Source organism: Bufo gargarizans, chromosome 11 (genome assembly GCF_014858855.1).
Source record: "Bufo gargarizans isolate SCDJY-AF-19 chromosome 11, ASM1485885v1, whole genome shotgun sequence".
NCBI classification, from domain to species: Eukaryota; Metazoa; Chordata; class Amphibia; order Anura; family Bufonidae; genus Bufo; species Bufo gargarizans.
In genome coordinates, this window is record NC_058090.1 from 91,267,726 (window position 1) to 91,282,745 (window position 15,020).

General features: G+C 41.0%; 1 protein-coding gene across 1 annotated transcript; it reads left to right on the forward strand.

Moving 5' to 3' along the window:
• Nucleotides 1-1,293: 1,293 nt before the first annotated feature.
• Nucleotides 1,294-13,000, forward strand: LOC122922144 (SLAM family member 5-like). Its single transcript, XM_044272640.1, has 6 exons — nt 1,294-2,015; nt 4,353-4,661; nt 8,888-9,193; nt 10,127-10,231; nt 11,736-11,797; nt 12,154-13,000. The coding sequence occupies exons 1-6, from the start codon at nt 1,952-1,954 to the stop codon at nt 12,220-12,222; spliced, it is 915 nt and encodes a 304-aa protein (XP_044128575.1). The 5' UTR covers nt 1,294-1,951; the 3' UTR covers nt 12,223-13,000.
• Nucleotides 13,001-15,020: the final 2,020 nt, after the last annotated feature.

Here is a 15,020-nt window from a genome sequence, read left to right on the forward strand (position 1 = left end):
GGTTAAGTGTTATGTTATCATCTTGAAAAATTGAGAACAAGGAAACTCGGGTTTATTTAAAACATCATGTGATGGAGTCATAATTTTATCTGATGGACAATCACATGAGACCACATCATGGAAACATGATGAAGGACCACATTGTATTATCTTCTTCCTGAAATATTTTTTCTGCAGGGACTTTTTAGACCTTTTTATACTAAATAAAATCAGTAGCTAAAAAGGAACTAGGGGTTGAGACATTGTTTTCTTTCAAATGTTTAAAAGGTTTTTCCACAAATTTCCCAAATTTACTGAATGTTCCATAAAGATAGACTTTAAAGGGATCTGGCATCTGAGATCAAAGTAGTCAAGAGACCGAAGTCCTAGGTTCTTTCCAAAACAAAACATGAGAATCATGAAAAATCAACTCGCATATGAGACAATTAAGGTTAAGCAGAATTCTGCTGCTTGCACTGGAGCTAAGCTCCACCCCCGCAGAACCTGCAGGTTAAAATATTCTTTTCTCCCCAGCTCAAGGGGATTGAGACATTGTCTTCTTCCAAATGTTTAAATTGATCTTCCACAATTTTTCCCACATTTACTGGATATGCCATAAAGATATGATTTGAAGGGATCTGGCCTCTGGGACCAAACTGGTCAAGAGATGGAGGTTGCCTAGTCCTAAGTTCTTTCTAAAACAAAAGGTTAAATATATAAAAAATAAATCAAATCGCATATGAGACAATGTGGGCAGGCCAAGCTGATTCCTGCTAATCCCACTAGAGCCCAGCTCTGCCCCTGAAGAACATGCTGATCAAAAATATGTTCCTCTGGAGAGCAGGCTTGCTCCAGAGCTCCCATATCCAAAAACCACCTGGCCCATCACCATGATAGGCATATGAAGACCAGGCTCGGACTGGCACATCGGGGAGGTGGGGGATTGCTCGGTAGGCCCCCAGTGATAAGATTGAGGAGTAATTATTCATCTTGTTTCTCAGGAGGGACAATTATTGTAACCACTAGGTGGTAGTATCGCACAGTGATGAAGCCTCTTACTGGTGTAAATTGTACAGGAGGCCCCACAGTATCTTCTAAACTTCCCAGCTGCTGGCAGTGAAGGATGAGAGAGCTGAACCTGAACATTCCCCCATTTTCACCCAGGCAGCCCCCCTGACATGAGCATCGGAGCAGTTCATGCTCCGATGCTCTCCTTTGCCCTGCGCTAAATCGCGCAGGGCAAAGGCATTTTCCGGAGTTCCGATGGCAAACCAGGCTCTCCATGGGGCTGGCAAGAAGCCTGGTGACGTCGCCGGCACTGATGGGCGGGCTTTAGCGCAGCTCTAGCCTGTAACTGTGTAGCAAGAAACAACTAGTGTGCGCTCTGGCTCGCTACATTTTGTATTGATTTAGCTCTGCTAGTGTACTTTCGTTTTCCTCTACTCGACTGCCTATCCTACTGATTTTAAAAACACACCCAAAAGCACACACTGCCTCCCAATTTCTGCGCAGGAGCCCTAAGGTGGGCCCCCAGAATCAGTTACACTGGTGGGCCCTAAGTTCCCCCATCCGACACTGATGAAGATAACCCCTTTAAAGCTCAGTACTGAGGAATAGACCTTATTATTTGAATTATGTCAATCCCATGTGCAAGCGATATTACTCCCACTGGTCAGAAAGCTGTAAATCTGTCTCCCCCTGGTGGTGACTGCAGGGTACTACAACTATTATTTATTTTATAGAATACTATTGTTGATGCCACTGTTTAGATAGATCTCTAGCACAGCCTCTCCATGTTCTCAGCAGCGTCTCCTCCTTTTGGGCGTTTTCTGTTTCTGGTATTAGAATTGTATTTTTGCTTTTCATCTCCTCGTTCTGACGGTTAACATCAAAATATTCTGGAGGGTTTGTTCTTGGGATTCCTACAACTGATCTCTCAGAAACCCTTGGATTGGAACCTGATCCTAGAGCCATGCTGGGAGGTATCGTACAAACCCTGTCTGTTCTTCTTGCAGGAAAATGTGTCATCTCAGAAGGTGAGCAGTGTGGCAGTGCCTTTTGCTCTATGGCATTAGAAGAATTTTTAGATCTCTTTTTAGTCCAACCAGACTGTTTGTTACTCTGCTTTTATTCCTCTAGCGCCTTTCTATGGAAGCAGTAGGTTTATAGAACACACCAAATGCTTGAAATAACTTTTTTATTAACTTCAACTTTTCTTCATATATAACACTGCCACCTCCGCAGCAGATAGTCCACGGTGAGCCTATGGTGCTGAGTAGACCCAGTACATCAATTTATATCAATTTATGCTGCAGGTTTCCTTTCCGATTCCACCCTAAAATACAAGACAAATCTACATGTAAACTACGTCAAGTCTTTTATTTGTTGGGCTACCAAAATTATGTGTGCAGCATTTATTAATAGTCTAACTAAACATTATTATTTTAATTTTTTTTCATTTTTACTTCTATAAATATTATTGTGCTTTTATCTTTAAACGTACACATTATGCCAAAATAAAGGATGAAGATGGGTTCCCTATTTTGTGCCGGTCGTATGGTTCGGGTTGGCATGGGAGTTTGACGACTTTTTGACATTTACTTGTGTTTTGATTTTTATATAAGTTTCTTACTTTTGTAATTAAATTACGGTATATAAATTTTGTTTTATATGGTTTACTTATTTTTGTAAATGTTACATGAAGTGTATTTTATTTATTTTTTTTACTTTTGTAAATATTGTTACATAATATGTATTTTAGTTTATATTTTTGCTTATTTTTGTAAAAAAAATTTGTTACATATTTCGTGCAACAAAATTTTTTACAAAAATAAGCAAAAATATAAACTAAAATACATATTATGTAACAATATTTACAAAAGTAAAAAAATAAAATAAAATATACTTCATGTAACATTTACAAAAATAAGTAAACCATATAAAACAAAATTTATATACCGTAATTTAATGCACTTTTTTTTTTTTTTTTAATTAAATATTTTGTTACATAGAATTTTAGTTGATTTTCTTTTTATTTTTAGCTTATTTGAGAATATTTTTGCTGGATAATATGTCCACCAAGAGGTCAGAAAAGACTCCTGAGGGACATTTTTAATTAAATTTTTTATATATTTATTTTTTTGCCTGTTATGGAGGAGATCACCTCCTGTCCTGTCACCAGTCACTGGCAAGGCCAGCATTTCTGCATTGCCCGTAGACAACCCACAATCATGGGATTGTCGGGTCCAATAGAGGCAGCAGAAATACTGTTTTCTCCATGGGGAACCCCCGGCTCTCACTGACAGCTCAGGACCCAACATACTCCTGCAAGAGTGCAGGAACACAATATATCAGGCAACAAGTGAACAGGATCTGATCAAAATTAACATGGGACAAGCTGTGATGTGTAGAGGACTAGGTCAAAATGGCAGGTCCTAGATCTTCCTATAATGTGATGGTTAGCACCCAGCAAAAGTGGTCCAACGAAGGACATCAAGGGAACTGACGACAGTCATGGGTTCCTAAGGATCATCGAAGATGGAAAGTTAGCCTGTCTGCTAGCCCTGCACCCCCTATACCTATGACACTGGTCAGAGGCTTTATATTACATGGAGAAAAAAAGATGGGTTGCTCCCTTATACAACCTGCACAAGGGGTACAGTAGGCAGTAGGGTCCACTCCTATCTTAAAGGAGATATATTAGTATTTAGACTGAATGAAATAGACTACTCCAATGGTTCCCATGGCTTACAATTAGTGATGAACATGAACACCAGTGAGATTCTCTATTCCTAATATCCCTTCCTCAGTTGGACTTTCAGTTATCTGCACCATGTGTGTGGCCATCATATGGTACTACAAAGTCTTCCTATGTGCTGCAGCAATGGAGGAGAGGAAGATAAGAGTTATGGGCAGAGATCTCAGGGGTTTAGTATAGGGACCTGCAGCCGAACGTTCCTGCAAAGAAGATTTTTTGAGGACCAGAGATTATGTTTGGTTGGGCAGTGGAAGATCTGAGGTGATGTATGGAGGGAGCAGGTGGTGGATGGAATTGTATGTTATTGTCAGCATACTGAAATGGGATTTGCTGGACAATGGGTTTCCCAAAAATGGACTGGTAGAGTGGACCCAGGTTAAGAGGTGGGTTCACCAGGTAACCTGTTTCACGGAAGGCTATAAAGGAGAATGTTGCATGATGTGTCTGGGCAATATATTGATCTGGTAAGGAACTGGCAGCCTATTAGCACACCAGTCCTGGCACCTACCAAAGTGAACAGATCAACAGTCTGGACCTCTAACTGGCCCACAGGAGAATCTTTGTTTGGCAAGACAAGTTCTATACATTAAATTCCCTGTCTGTGTTTCATTTCCAGGGCAACCCAACGTCCTTCTCCCAGTACATGGGATAACAAACCAGTCTGTAGATCTGGTACTTCCTGTGAATCATGCAGCGTCCATACAAGAGATCTTCTGGATTTTTCAGACCTATATTCTTGTTCACTTCACAAATAATCGCCTGGATATAAAAAATAGCGAGTTCCATAATAGACTGGAGACACCGGACAATGGCGCCACATTGAGGATTAATGACCTGAGGAAAGGGGATGCCGGGATATATTCTGTAACTATACATTATACAGACAAGAAAGAAGACAAGATATCCTACAAACTGATTGTATATGGTACGTCTACAAAGAATCACTCTTCAAAAAAGGTCATAAATAAAAAAATATTGGCAAGGTGGTGTCAGCAGAGTAATGGTACATAGATGACATATCTCTGTCTCCGAACATCAGTCGGGGTTGATGTGTATCTGATTCTAAACTAAGACTTGGTTCAAGTGTTCCTGAAAAAAATGCTTTCATTCATTATGCAAATGAGGGCTTAATTGCACTGAGGGGAGTGGCCAGCACTGGAAAGCAGAGGTGCACAAAGGGACTAGACCCCACCCCACAATTCACTGAAGCCGTCGTATGTGCAGTGGCAGGGTTTGGGTTGGCCCCAACTCTACGCTGGGTCACCTCGACAGCATTGAGGTGTCACCACATTTTACTGCTCTCCGGAAGGGATGGTAAGGAGTGGTGCACCCCAATGGGAATTGAGTCCAGAAAGTCACGGTCTGCAGTAACCAGTGTGCTTTTTTTACTGGAGGATTTCAGTTGCAGAACAATACAGGCGAGGCATAGGGCTAGCTTCTCCAGTCTCCTCCCTGGTATAAGAAGAGTTTTCATGCTGAGGAAAGGCCTGAGCTAGCTGTCCCTCTCTCTCTCTTCAGAAGGCTGGTACCCTGGCCAAAGGCTGGAGGCCCACAGTCTGTAGCTCAGTAGTCCAGCTGGCTCCTTAGTGGCAGGGCTGGTGTACCATGGTCTGTGGCAATGTATCCCTGTCTCAGCATTCTCCTCTAGTCACTCAATAGTCTGGCAGAGTCTCCTCTTCTAAGCACTGTACCCTAACTGCAGAACACTAGGGGCTCTAACTGCTTCCCCTATATACAGTTTCTAGCTGAACTAGAACCTTCTAGTGGGAGGGGTGGAGTGGAGAAGCTCAGCACAAACAAATACAATGTTAAGCTTTCCATCTCTCATAGACTTGCATTAGAGCTTCAATGATACTCAGTGGCAATGACACAGCAGTTTTTCCAGACAAAAACAAGTCTTCAGACGTAATAACATAGCAGCACCTGGCATTTAAAAGGTCAGTCTGTCTGGTTTTCGTAGTAAACAAGTCTTTTTCTCTCCAAAACTTCTTTACATCTGTGAAAAATTACCAGCTTCTCATTATTAGCTAGAAAGTCCTAAAAGTATTTGTCTTCATTAACCCTTTCCACAGCGCTCTGCAAATGAACAGGATATACAGACGTGGACAAAATTGTTGGTACCCTTTGGTCAATGAAAGAAAAAGTCACAATGGTCACAGAAATAACTTTAATCTGACAAAAGTAATAATAAATTAAAATTCTATAAATGTTAACCAATGAAAGTCAGACATTGTTTTTCAACCATGCTTCAACAGAATTATGTAAAAAAATAAACTCATGAAACAGGCATGGACAAAAATGATGGTACCCCTAGAAAACACAGAACATAATGTGACCAAAGGGACATGTTAATTCAAGGTGTGTCCACTAATTAGCATCACAGGTGTCTACAACCTTGTAATCAGCCATTGGGCCTATATATATGGCTCCAGGTAATCACTGTGTTGTTTGGTGATATGGTGTGTACCACACTCGACATGGACCAGAGGAAGCAAAGGAAAGAGCTGTCTCAAGAGATCAGAAAGAAAATTATAGACAAGCATGTTAAAGGTAAAGGCTATAAGACCATCTCCAAGCAACTAGATGTTCCTGTGAGTACAGTTGCACATATTATTCATAAGTTTAAGATCCATGGGACTGTAGCCAACCTCCCTGGACGTGGCCGCAGGAGGAAAATTGATGACAAATCTAAGAGACGGATAATCCGAATGGTAACAAAAGAGCCTAGAAAGACTTCTAAAGAGATTCAAGGTGAACTTCATGCTCAAGGAACATCAGTGTCAGATCGCACCATCCGTCGTTGTTTGAGCCAAAGTGGACTACATGGGAGACGACCAAGGAGGACACCATTGTTGAAAACGAATCATAAAAAAGCAAGACTGGAATATGCCAAACTACATGTTGACAAGCCACAAAGCTTCTGGGAGAATGTCCTGTGGACAGATGAGACAAAAATCGAAGTTTTTGCCAAGGCACATCAGCTGTATGTTCACAGACGAAAAAATGAAGCATATCAAGAAAAGAACACTGTCCCTACTGTGAAACATGGAGGAGGCTCTGTTATGTTCTGGGGCTGCTTTGCTGCGTCTGGCACAGGGTGTCTTGAATCTGTGCAGGGTACAATGAAATCTCAAGACTATCAAGGAATTCTAGAGAGAAATGTACTAGCCAGTGTCAGAAAGCTTGGTCTCAGTCGCAGGTCATGGGTCTTGCAACAGGACAATGACCCAAAACACACCGCTAAAAACACCCAAGAATGGCTAAGAGGAAAAAATTGGACTATTCTAAAGTGGCCTTCTATGAGCCCTGACCTCAATCCTATTGAGCATCTTTGGAAGGAGCTGAAACATGCAGTCTGGAAAAGGCACCCTTCAAACCGGACACAACTGGAGCAGTTTGCTCATGAGGAGTGGGCCAAAATACCTGCTGAGAGGTGCAGATGTCTCATTGACAGTTACAGGAAGCGTTTGATTGCAGTGATTGCCTCAAAAGGTTGCGCAACAAAATATTAAGTTAGGGGTACCATCATTTTTGTCCATGCCTGTTTCATGAGTTTATTTTTTTACATAATTCTGTTGAAGCATGGTTGAAAAACAATGTCTGACTTTCATTGGTTAACATTTATAGAATTTTAATTTATTATTACTTTTGTCAGATTAAAGTTATTTCTGTGACCATTGTGACTTTTTCTTTCATTGACCAAAGGGTACCAACAATTTTGTCCACGTCTGTATGTCACAACAAACATATAATATGCAGTTACGCAATAACAGTATGAGTCAATTCAAGTTAACCCTTTTAAAGTGAAATAAAGTAAGTCGCAAGAAGCAGGGGAAAATGTGTAGGAAAATGAATGTTAAGGAATCCCATGAGGTGCCATGGTAGGGGATAGGAGTGGTAATGGCCTTGATGAAGTGTTTCACGGTATACTCCCTTAGGCCTCGCTTCCTGGGGATCGGTGCAGTGGAATTATAGTTCTGAAGAATGTGTCTAAAATTAAATGTAACAAAGTCCTTTTTATGTAGAACCTAAAACATATAGAGTAAGATCAGGCTTTAGTGCAATACTTCTCTGGCAGCAGCAAGGATATTGAGGTAGGTTGGTTGGTGATAATTCAGCACTTAGGTGATGCTGACCTAGTAGTTGTTTGGTGATGGGTGGTTTGGCTGTAGTCCCTCACTTTACAGCAGTGTCTGTAGATGCAGAAGTGGCACTTCTGCTGTCTGGACTCTCAAAGCTTCACTTGAGGACTGTTTTGGAATGGTTCCCTCTGAAGATTTAGGTAACAGGAGCATTGCAAGTAGGTCCCTATTCACTCTGTAGCTTCTTAGCAACTCCCTTGACAGGGAGCAGAACCAACCCACATCCACCAAGAGACGAGTGGTTAACCACCCTGTGCCTGCCAACAAACAGTAAAATTACATAATGCACAACTATATACAATTCTTAGTACACCCCTCCCCCCAGGTCTGGGGTTCTACAAATGCAAATTACAAAATGCTGATAAAGCCCCTGGCCTAGATGGCATTCATCTATGTATACTAAGGAAACTGAGTGCAGATGGTAAATAGATATATCTCCTTTTTTCTGGATTCATTTATAACAGAATAAGCAGATGCCTAAAGTCATACCATTAAAAGTGCCCTTAAAGGTTTGCCCGCTCCCACACATCCTAATTCTTCCCTTAGTAACCAGGCTGAACTATTTTTAGGAGAAAGACTCCATGTTTGCCTTATGTTGAGTTTTGTACACGTGGGATGTGCACATTTGGACCACTATAAGCTGACTGCTCCCCAAAGACAATACATATCACCTGGGATAGCTCAGACAGCTGCGGGCTGCGATCTCAGTAAGCCCTGCCGGTGATTACCTAACTAAATATACACCCTCCAGACTGCAAATGATGCAGAACCTGCAGCCAACAAACTATGACTAGTAATGAGCGGCAGGAGGTCACTATTTTGTAGAATATTCGTCATATATTCTCGAATTCGTTATATTCTAAATTCTTTTTTTTACGCGAAAATCGGCAAGGTAATGGGTTTGGGTGACACTGGATTTGGGTGACAACGAACCAAGGGAATTGTGATTAACACTATGTATTGGAGGCTTAATAAATCAAACAGAAAATGTCCTATTTTCCAATTACAGAGCCCGTTCCCTTCCCAGCTATATGGTCTGAAGTGACGGATGATAACCCAGAACAATGTAATGTGACTCTCCATTGTGCTGTCCCATCAAATACATCAGATTTCTTATATACTTGGAAGTGCACACGCCGGGACTCTGAGTACCAGGATATAAAAAGCAATGCAAGCTCCATCTGGATATCACTACCACTGGACCACCAGGACGTGGAAGTCACATGTATAGTCCGCAACCCAGCCGACCAGAAGACCATCTCCTTTAATGTACCAAGCATCTGTTTCAATAACCTCTATTTTCACCAAAGCAAAGGTGCGAGGAAAGAGTTAATTTATATACCCTTTAAATACTTGCTGTATAGCTGGGACCTCTAAATAGTGACCGTGGGACTCGAGGCACTCACTTTGTCCCACCATTGGCAGCCCTAGCCTGCCAGTGAGTTACTATGGCCATTGGCCTGACAAAATCATATTAGACCATGCCTTAAGACAAAACACATGTTAAAGGGAACCTGTCACGTGGATATTTGATTATAATGTAACTAATTATATACAATCATTAACTACTAAAAAGTGCCTTAGATGTATTCACTTACTGGTGTGACAGATGGTTACCTCATAATATACACACAAAGATGCCGCATGCTAATGAGCTGATTTGAGTCCAGCGTGATGTCAGTGAGTCCAGCGTATATTTAATTCAGAGCTATAGCCACTCCCCTGCCCACCTGCTGCTGATTCCTATGGAAAATAACTGTCATTCAGCAGCAGGTGGGCGGGGAGAGTCAGGAGCTCATGAATATTCAGGACTCATCATTATCAGCTGGAGCTTTTCAATACAAGATGTTGGTAGATTGACTGGGTCAATTAAAGAAAGTGACCCAGCATTTTGCTAAGAGAATCAGTCACTTATTTATCTTGCCCTTAGTTAGGACACCATAAAACTGGTGACAGGTTCCCTTTAAGTTACACGTCTATAGTGAAGGTCCATCTCTAAACCCCTTCCTATCTTTAGGTCCAGTGTTCTGTGTTGTTTAAAATCTTAATATATCTTTATAGGGGTAGCTCTTTTTTTTCCTGACGCAGAGATCCAAATCTCCTGCATAACCATAGCGTTAAATGGTAAAATTCTGATTGCCTTCCACCTCCACTAGAGGGAGCTCATGGGCTTACTGCATACTATGTCATGATTGAGTATACTGCATGCATTCGTAATATGTACTCAATCTTTTTTTACCCATTACAGGTGAAGGGCGTCATTATTACTTATTCTACTTAGCGATTTTACCCATCCTGGGAATGGTTCTCGGATATTTTCTTCTTCTTAAAAGAAATAATAAAAGGAGAAAAGGTAATTTTTAGATGAATTGTCTTTTTAAATTGTGTATTCTTTGTATTAGAGAAGTATTAAAAAATTCACAAAATTTTACAAAACAATTCTCTTTGTGACGAACTACTTCATCACAAAGATTACTTCTTTGTAAGTAATTGGTGCAACGACAGGGAACTGCGATTGCGCCACCCATCGTCATTGAACCCGCTGATCGTGGCATCTGACAGTTATAACACATTGTAAAAAAATATTTTTTTTAAAGTCATACTTACCTTATCTATTTGCTCGCGACGCGCCGCCGCCATCTTGCTTAAAGATCTAGCTCGAAATCTGGCACGGCCCTTGATGATGTCATCACGTCAGCCGTTCATTAGAATTCCTTATGGTGCCCCCTTCAACAGGAAAGGTTGATGCTCCTTGTACAGTCAGACAGGTTGCACACCCCTAAGGCCGGCCCTTCCACCATAAAATTTCCCCAGAGAAAACAAATAGTGTGGTAGCGCGCAAGTTCAATCAGCAACCTCGTTAAGATGGGGGGAACTAGAACCCTATTCTTGCGATTGATAGGGGACCCCACTGGTCAGTTTGTTCTCCTCTATCTTGTGGATAATCAATGTGCCACCCTGGCCTGCATAGGATGGCTATAAACTGCACCAGTAGTGTCCCAGTTACCAGACACACAGCTCAAATGCTACATGTACGGGCGCCCTATATTAGGTAATATGGTGTAACTGCTAATATCATGCACTACACCCTACGTGGAATGTCTACCCTACTTACATATCTAGTGCACCTAGTTATGGAAGCACTCCTCAGAACTGGTTGGTACCACGCCTACCTTCCAGGCTTCTTCCACCTCCTGTTCAGACCCTGCTCCCTCCATATCTGAGGCTGGTTTCTTCAACCCAAAAAGAGGTGGAGGTAGTCCTGGGATAGGGAATATAGCTTCTCCAGCAGGTTGGTGCAACCACTTCTCCTCCTGGTAGACCTTACGCTATGGTGTAAATGTTCTGGTAGACTGGACACCATCGTAGCACCCAGCAAATTCATTTTGGAAGACCTAACCCATCTATGTTTTTTACGAAGACGTCCATTCATCTAAATGGCAGATATTTACTAATACATTTCCCCTGTAGGGGCATCTGTAGTGGAGAGGTCTCGCTGACGACTGCTTCCTCTCACGATCATGCACAACCATCCACTGTGTTGGCCTGCTTCAATAATTCCCTACTGGAGAGAAACTTGTAGGAAACGCTGAAATGGTAGCCATAGGTAGCAGAGACAGAAGTCACGCCCAGGCCACGGTGCCTATAGGCCCCTCTGCCACATAAGAAAGCACTAGTATGATATACCACGCCAGTCCATGGCTTGTTCTTGGCATGCCAGCTCTGTTCCATTCAAGTGAAAGGGGCTGAGCTGCAATACCGCACAAAACCTGTGGACTGGTGTGGCGCTGTTTTTGAATGAAAGTAATTTTTTTTCTCATCCAAACAATATAACATTATTTTTTTTTTTTAAATAGAATCAAAAGAAATGGAAGAAATACATTACACCGATTTTGCTCCTAAAAGCTATATTAATCAGGTAAGATACGGTTGTGGACAACGTTGTCCTATTTTTAGACAAGTGATGTAAAAATCAGTTACCGCTTAATTTTTTTATGCGCTGCTCCTTTATATTGGCCACACCCCTCATACCATGCCTCCAAGGCTATGCTCTTGCATCACAAAGTAGAGCCCCCAAAATTAAGCCAGACCTCAGACCCCGAGTCTAATATAGACCTCAGACCACATTTTGAAGACTGTAAAGTTATAGATGGCTGGCACTGAAGCGAATGTCTACCTCAAAGTCCAAAACCATTTAGCTCCCTGTAGTGGTAATAGCAGGAAGCTCGGTAACTCCTGTAAAGATATATTACTTTTTTGGTTTTCTTTCATTAGAGGATTGAACATAAGGATGAAGACTGTGAAGCAGTCATATATAGCGCAGTGGTGCACCCACCCACGTAAAAACGATGGTAAAGTAGCATGATGTTCTCTAGGAACTGCCTCCATCTGAGTAGTAGGTGGTTATATAAAAATCCCACCTCTTCCATTGGGTGCAGCATTACCTGGAGTGACTCTGACATTGTTACCACCCATTTAAGGAACAGACACTTTCCCCTTGGTGTAGGAGAACACCAGGAGGGTCAGGAACAGTTACAGTTGAAAATATGCTTCTTAAAGGAATGTTCAAGGCAAAACATATACACTGTTATGCCTAGTGTGAGTTCCGAGGGGGTGGAGCATAATATATGGATTCGAAGATCACTAAAGAGAGAATCTCAGTCTTATGCTCCGCCCCCTCGGAACCTACACTAGTCATTCCACAGTGTATGCATTTTGCTGGAGTGTGTCCTTTGAGGACCAGGCCAATTTTGGCTTTTTGAGCATTTGTTTTTATTTTTATTCTTCCTCTTCATATTCTCACAGTCTGTAGCTGCATGAGGCTTTATGCATTTTGCATCTTGAGTTGTATTTTAGTTGGTGCCATGTTTTTGTGCTTAATGAATTTGTAATATATATATACACACTTCTATTTTGACAAAAATGCACAAAAAAGCAATTCTACAGCTGTTTTTTGCACTCTTCCTTTATGCTATACTCCAGTCATCATAAATGATGCCAAGAGCTTTTGTACGGGTTTTACAGATGGGATGATACAAATATGTATTTTTTTTTATGTCTATGGACTTATAGTTTTTTATGTCTATGGACTTATAGTTAATAAAGTTTATTTTTATACAAATGTGTGTGTTTTTTTTATTGATTTTGCCTTTTTTAATTTTTGAAATATAGATTTTTTTAACCTGTGTAGTATTAGTTCCTAAGTATGCCATACCAATTGGGCAATTAAAGGTTCCCCATCTTCCCCCAGATTCTTTGGTAAGATACAAATCATACAATCAGGGTTATTGGGGGTATACTACAAGATTATATTACAGAGACCACAGCTTTCTTTGTTGCCCTGCTTCTGATTGCACGGGCACTGTCTGAGGCTCTCTACATTTTAGAGGAGCTCTTTAGACCATGTACTACTATCCTATTACTTCTTATTTTCTGTGTGACATATCAATGGGTGTGTATACACTAACTAGTTTTGTGTACAGGTCTTGGAGTAATTATCTTCAGCCAATCATTTATCAGGGGTATCAAATTCAAGGTCTAGTCACATGTAGCCAGGAGCTGGAGAACATTTTCTGACTGTACCCATCAGATTCCCGATCAGTAAATATGATATATCATGTACCAAACCTGGAGGCTTAAGAATCTCAATTATGTATCCTAATGTGGAGGGATAACCATCAACAGATAGTTCCTGATGATCCCCGTCTCAGTTATTATCCATGGATTTAAAGGGGTAACCCTCTCAGATAAGGTTTTTGGTGTGGAGGAATAAATGTCTCAAAATGATCTCCTGGTTTGGAGGAATAACCATCAGATAAGGTCCCAGGTGTAGAGGTGTTAATAAGTTCAGATATTGTTTCTGGTGTGGAGATGTATCTATAACAGCTATGGTCTGTTGTGTGGAGGGGTAAGCACCTCAGGTATGGCATCTGGAATTGGTTTATGGGGGGCCCTTCTCTTATGGAGAGGGCCTGTAATGGACCGTGACCTAGTGCACGTTTTTGTCTGGCACACTGCATGGTTTTGATGCACGGGTGTAGAAAGTATGTACCTCGGGCTTTCATTAAAAAATAAAAAATCTGGGATGGAAGATCAACTCAATAAGCCATGCCTTCTGGTATGGAAAGGTCACCATCTCAGATATGATCCCTGACAGGAAGATGTAACTATCTCAGGTAATACCCCTAGTGTGGTTCTATAACCATCTCAGTTATAGCTCCCTGATGTGGAGGGATAACCATGTTGGGTACGGCTCTTGGTGTGGTAGAGTAGCCATCTCAGTTATGGCATCTGCGTTAAGACGTCAACAACATAAGGTATGGTCCTTGGTCTGCATGAGAAGCCATCACTGGTCTCGAAGGGTAACCATTTCATGTATGATCCTGTGATGTAGAAGGGCAACCATTTCAGGTATTGTCAGGTATGTCAGACAGATGAGAGACTTCAAATCTAATTGACACTTGCCTAGCATGTTATCTCCTACTGGACCACAGCTGGCTCACTGTGTGGATGGTGTGTATATATATATATATGTGTGTGTGTGTGTGTGTGTGTGTGTGTGTATGTGTATATGTGTATATATATATATATATATATATATATATATAATACTTTGTCTTACACAGAAGTTATATCTTCTCAAGATGTCTCTACTTCTTATAATGCATGTACTTTCCCATTGAGATCTTTCTGTACACAGTTGAAGGGGTTCTCTTCTGCTTTAATAAGTGATGTGTATATAACATGTTTCATAACTCTTGTGTTATGGTAGTGTTTTATGTTGACACATGTTTTGATGTTAATTGCCCAACAAAACTAGGTCATCACCCATAGGGCACTATAACCACACCCAGATCAAACATATGAGACGAGATGGTTTCCTTCATGAAACTCTCTATGGTGCCTGTAGTTATTCTGCCACCATGTAGCTCCCATTTCGGTGGTGTGATACATTAATGACAGAAGATGGAAACATTTGTGAGAACTTAATCAGAACATTGGATCCAAACATGAGATGTGCAAATCTTTTCTTTATACTTTTCCAAAGCCTAAGATGACCCTGGAGTTCTTCTGATCACATATTCTTCAAACTTCACCATTATATTTCCCATTTTTTTGGACATTAAAAAAATAATTAAAAC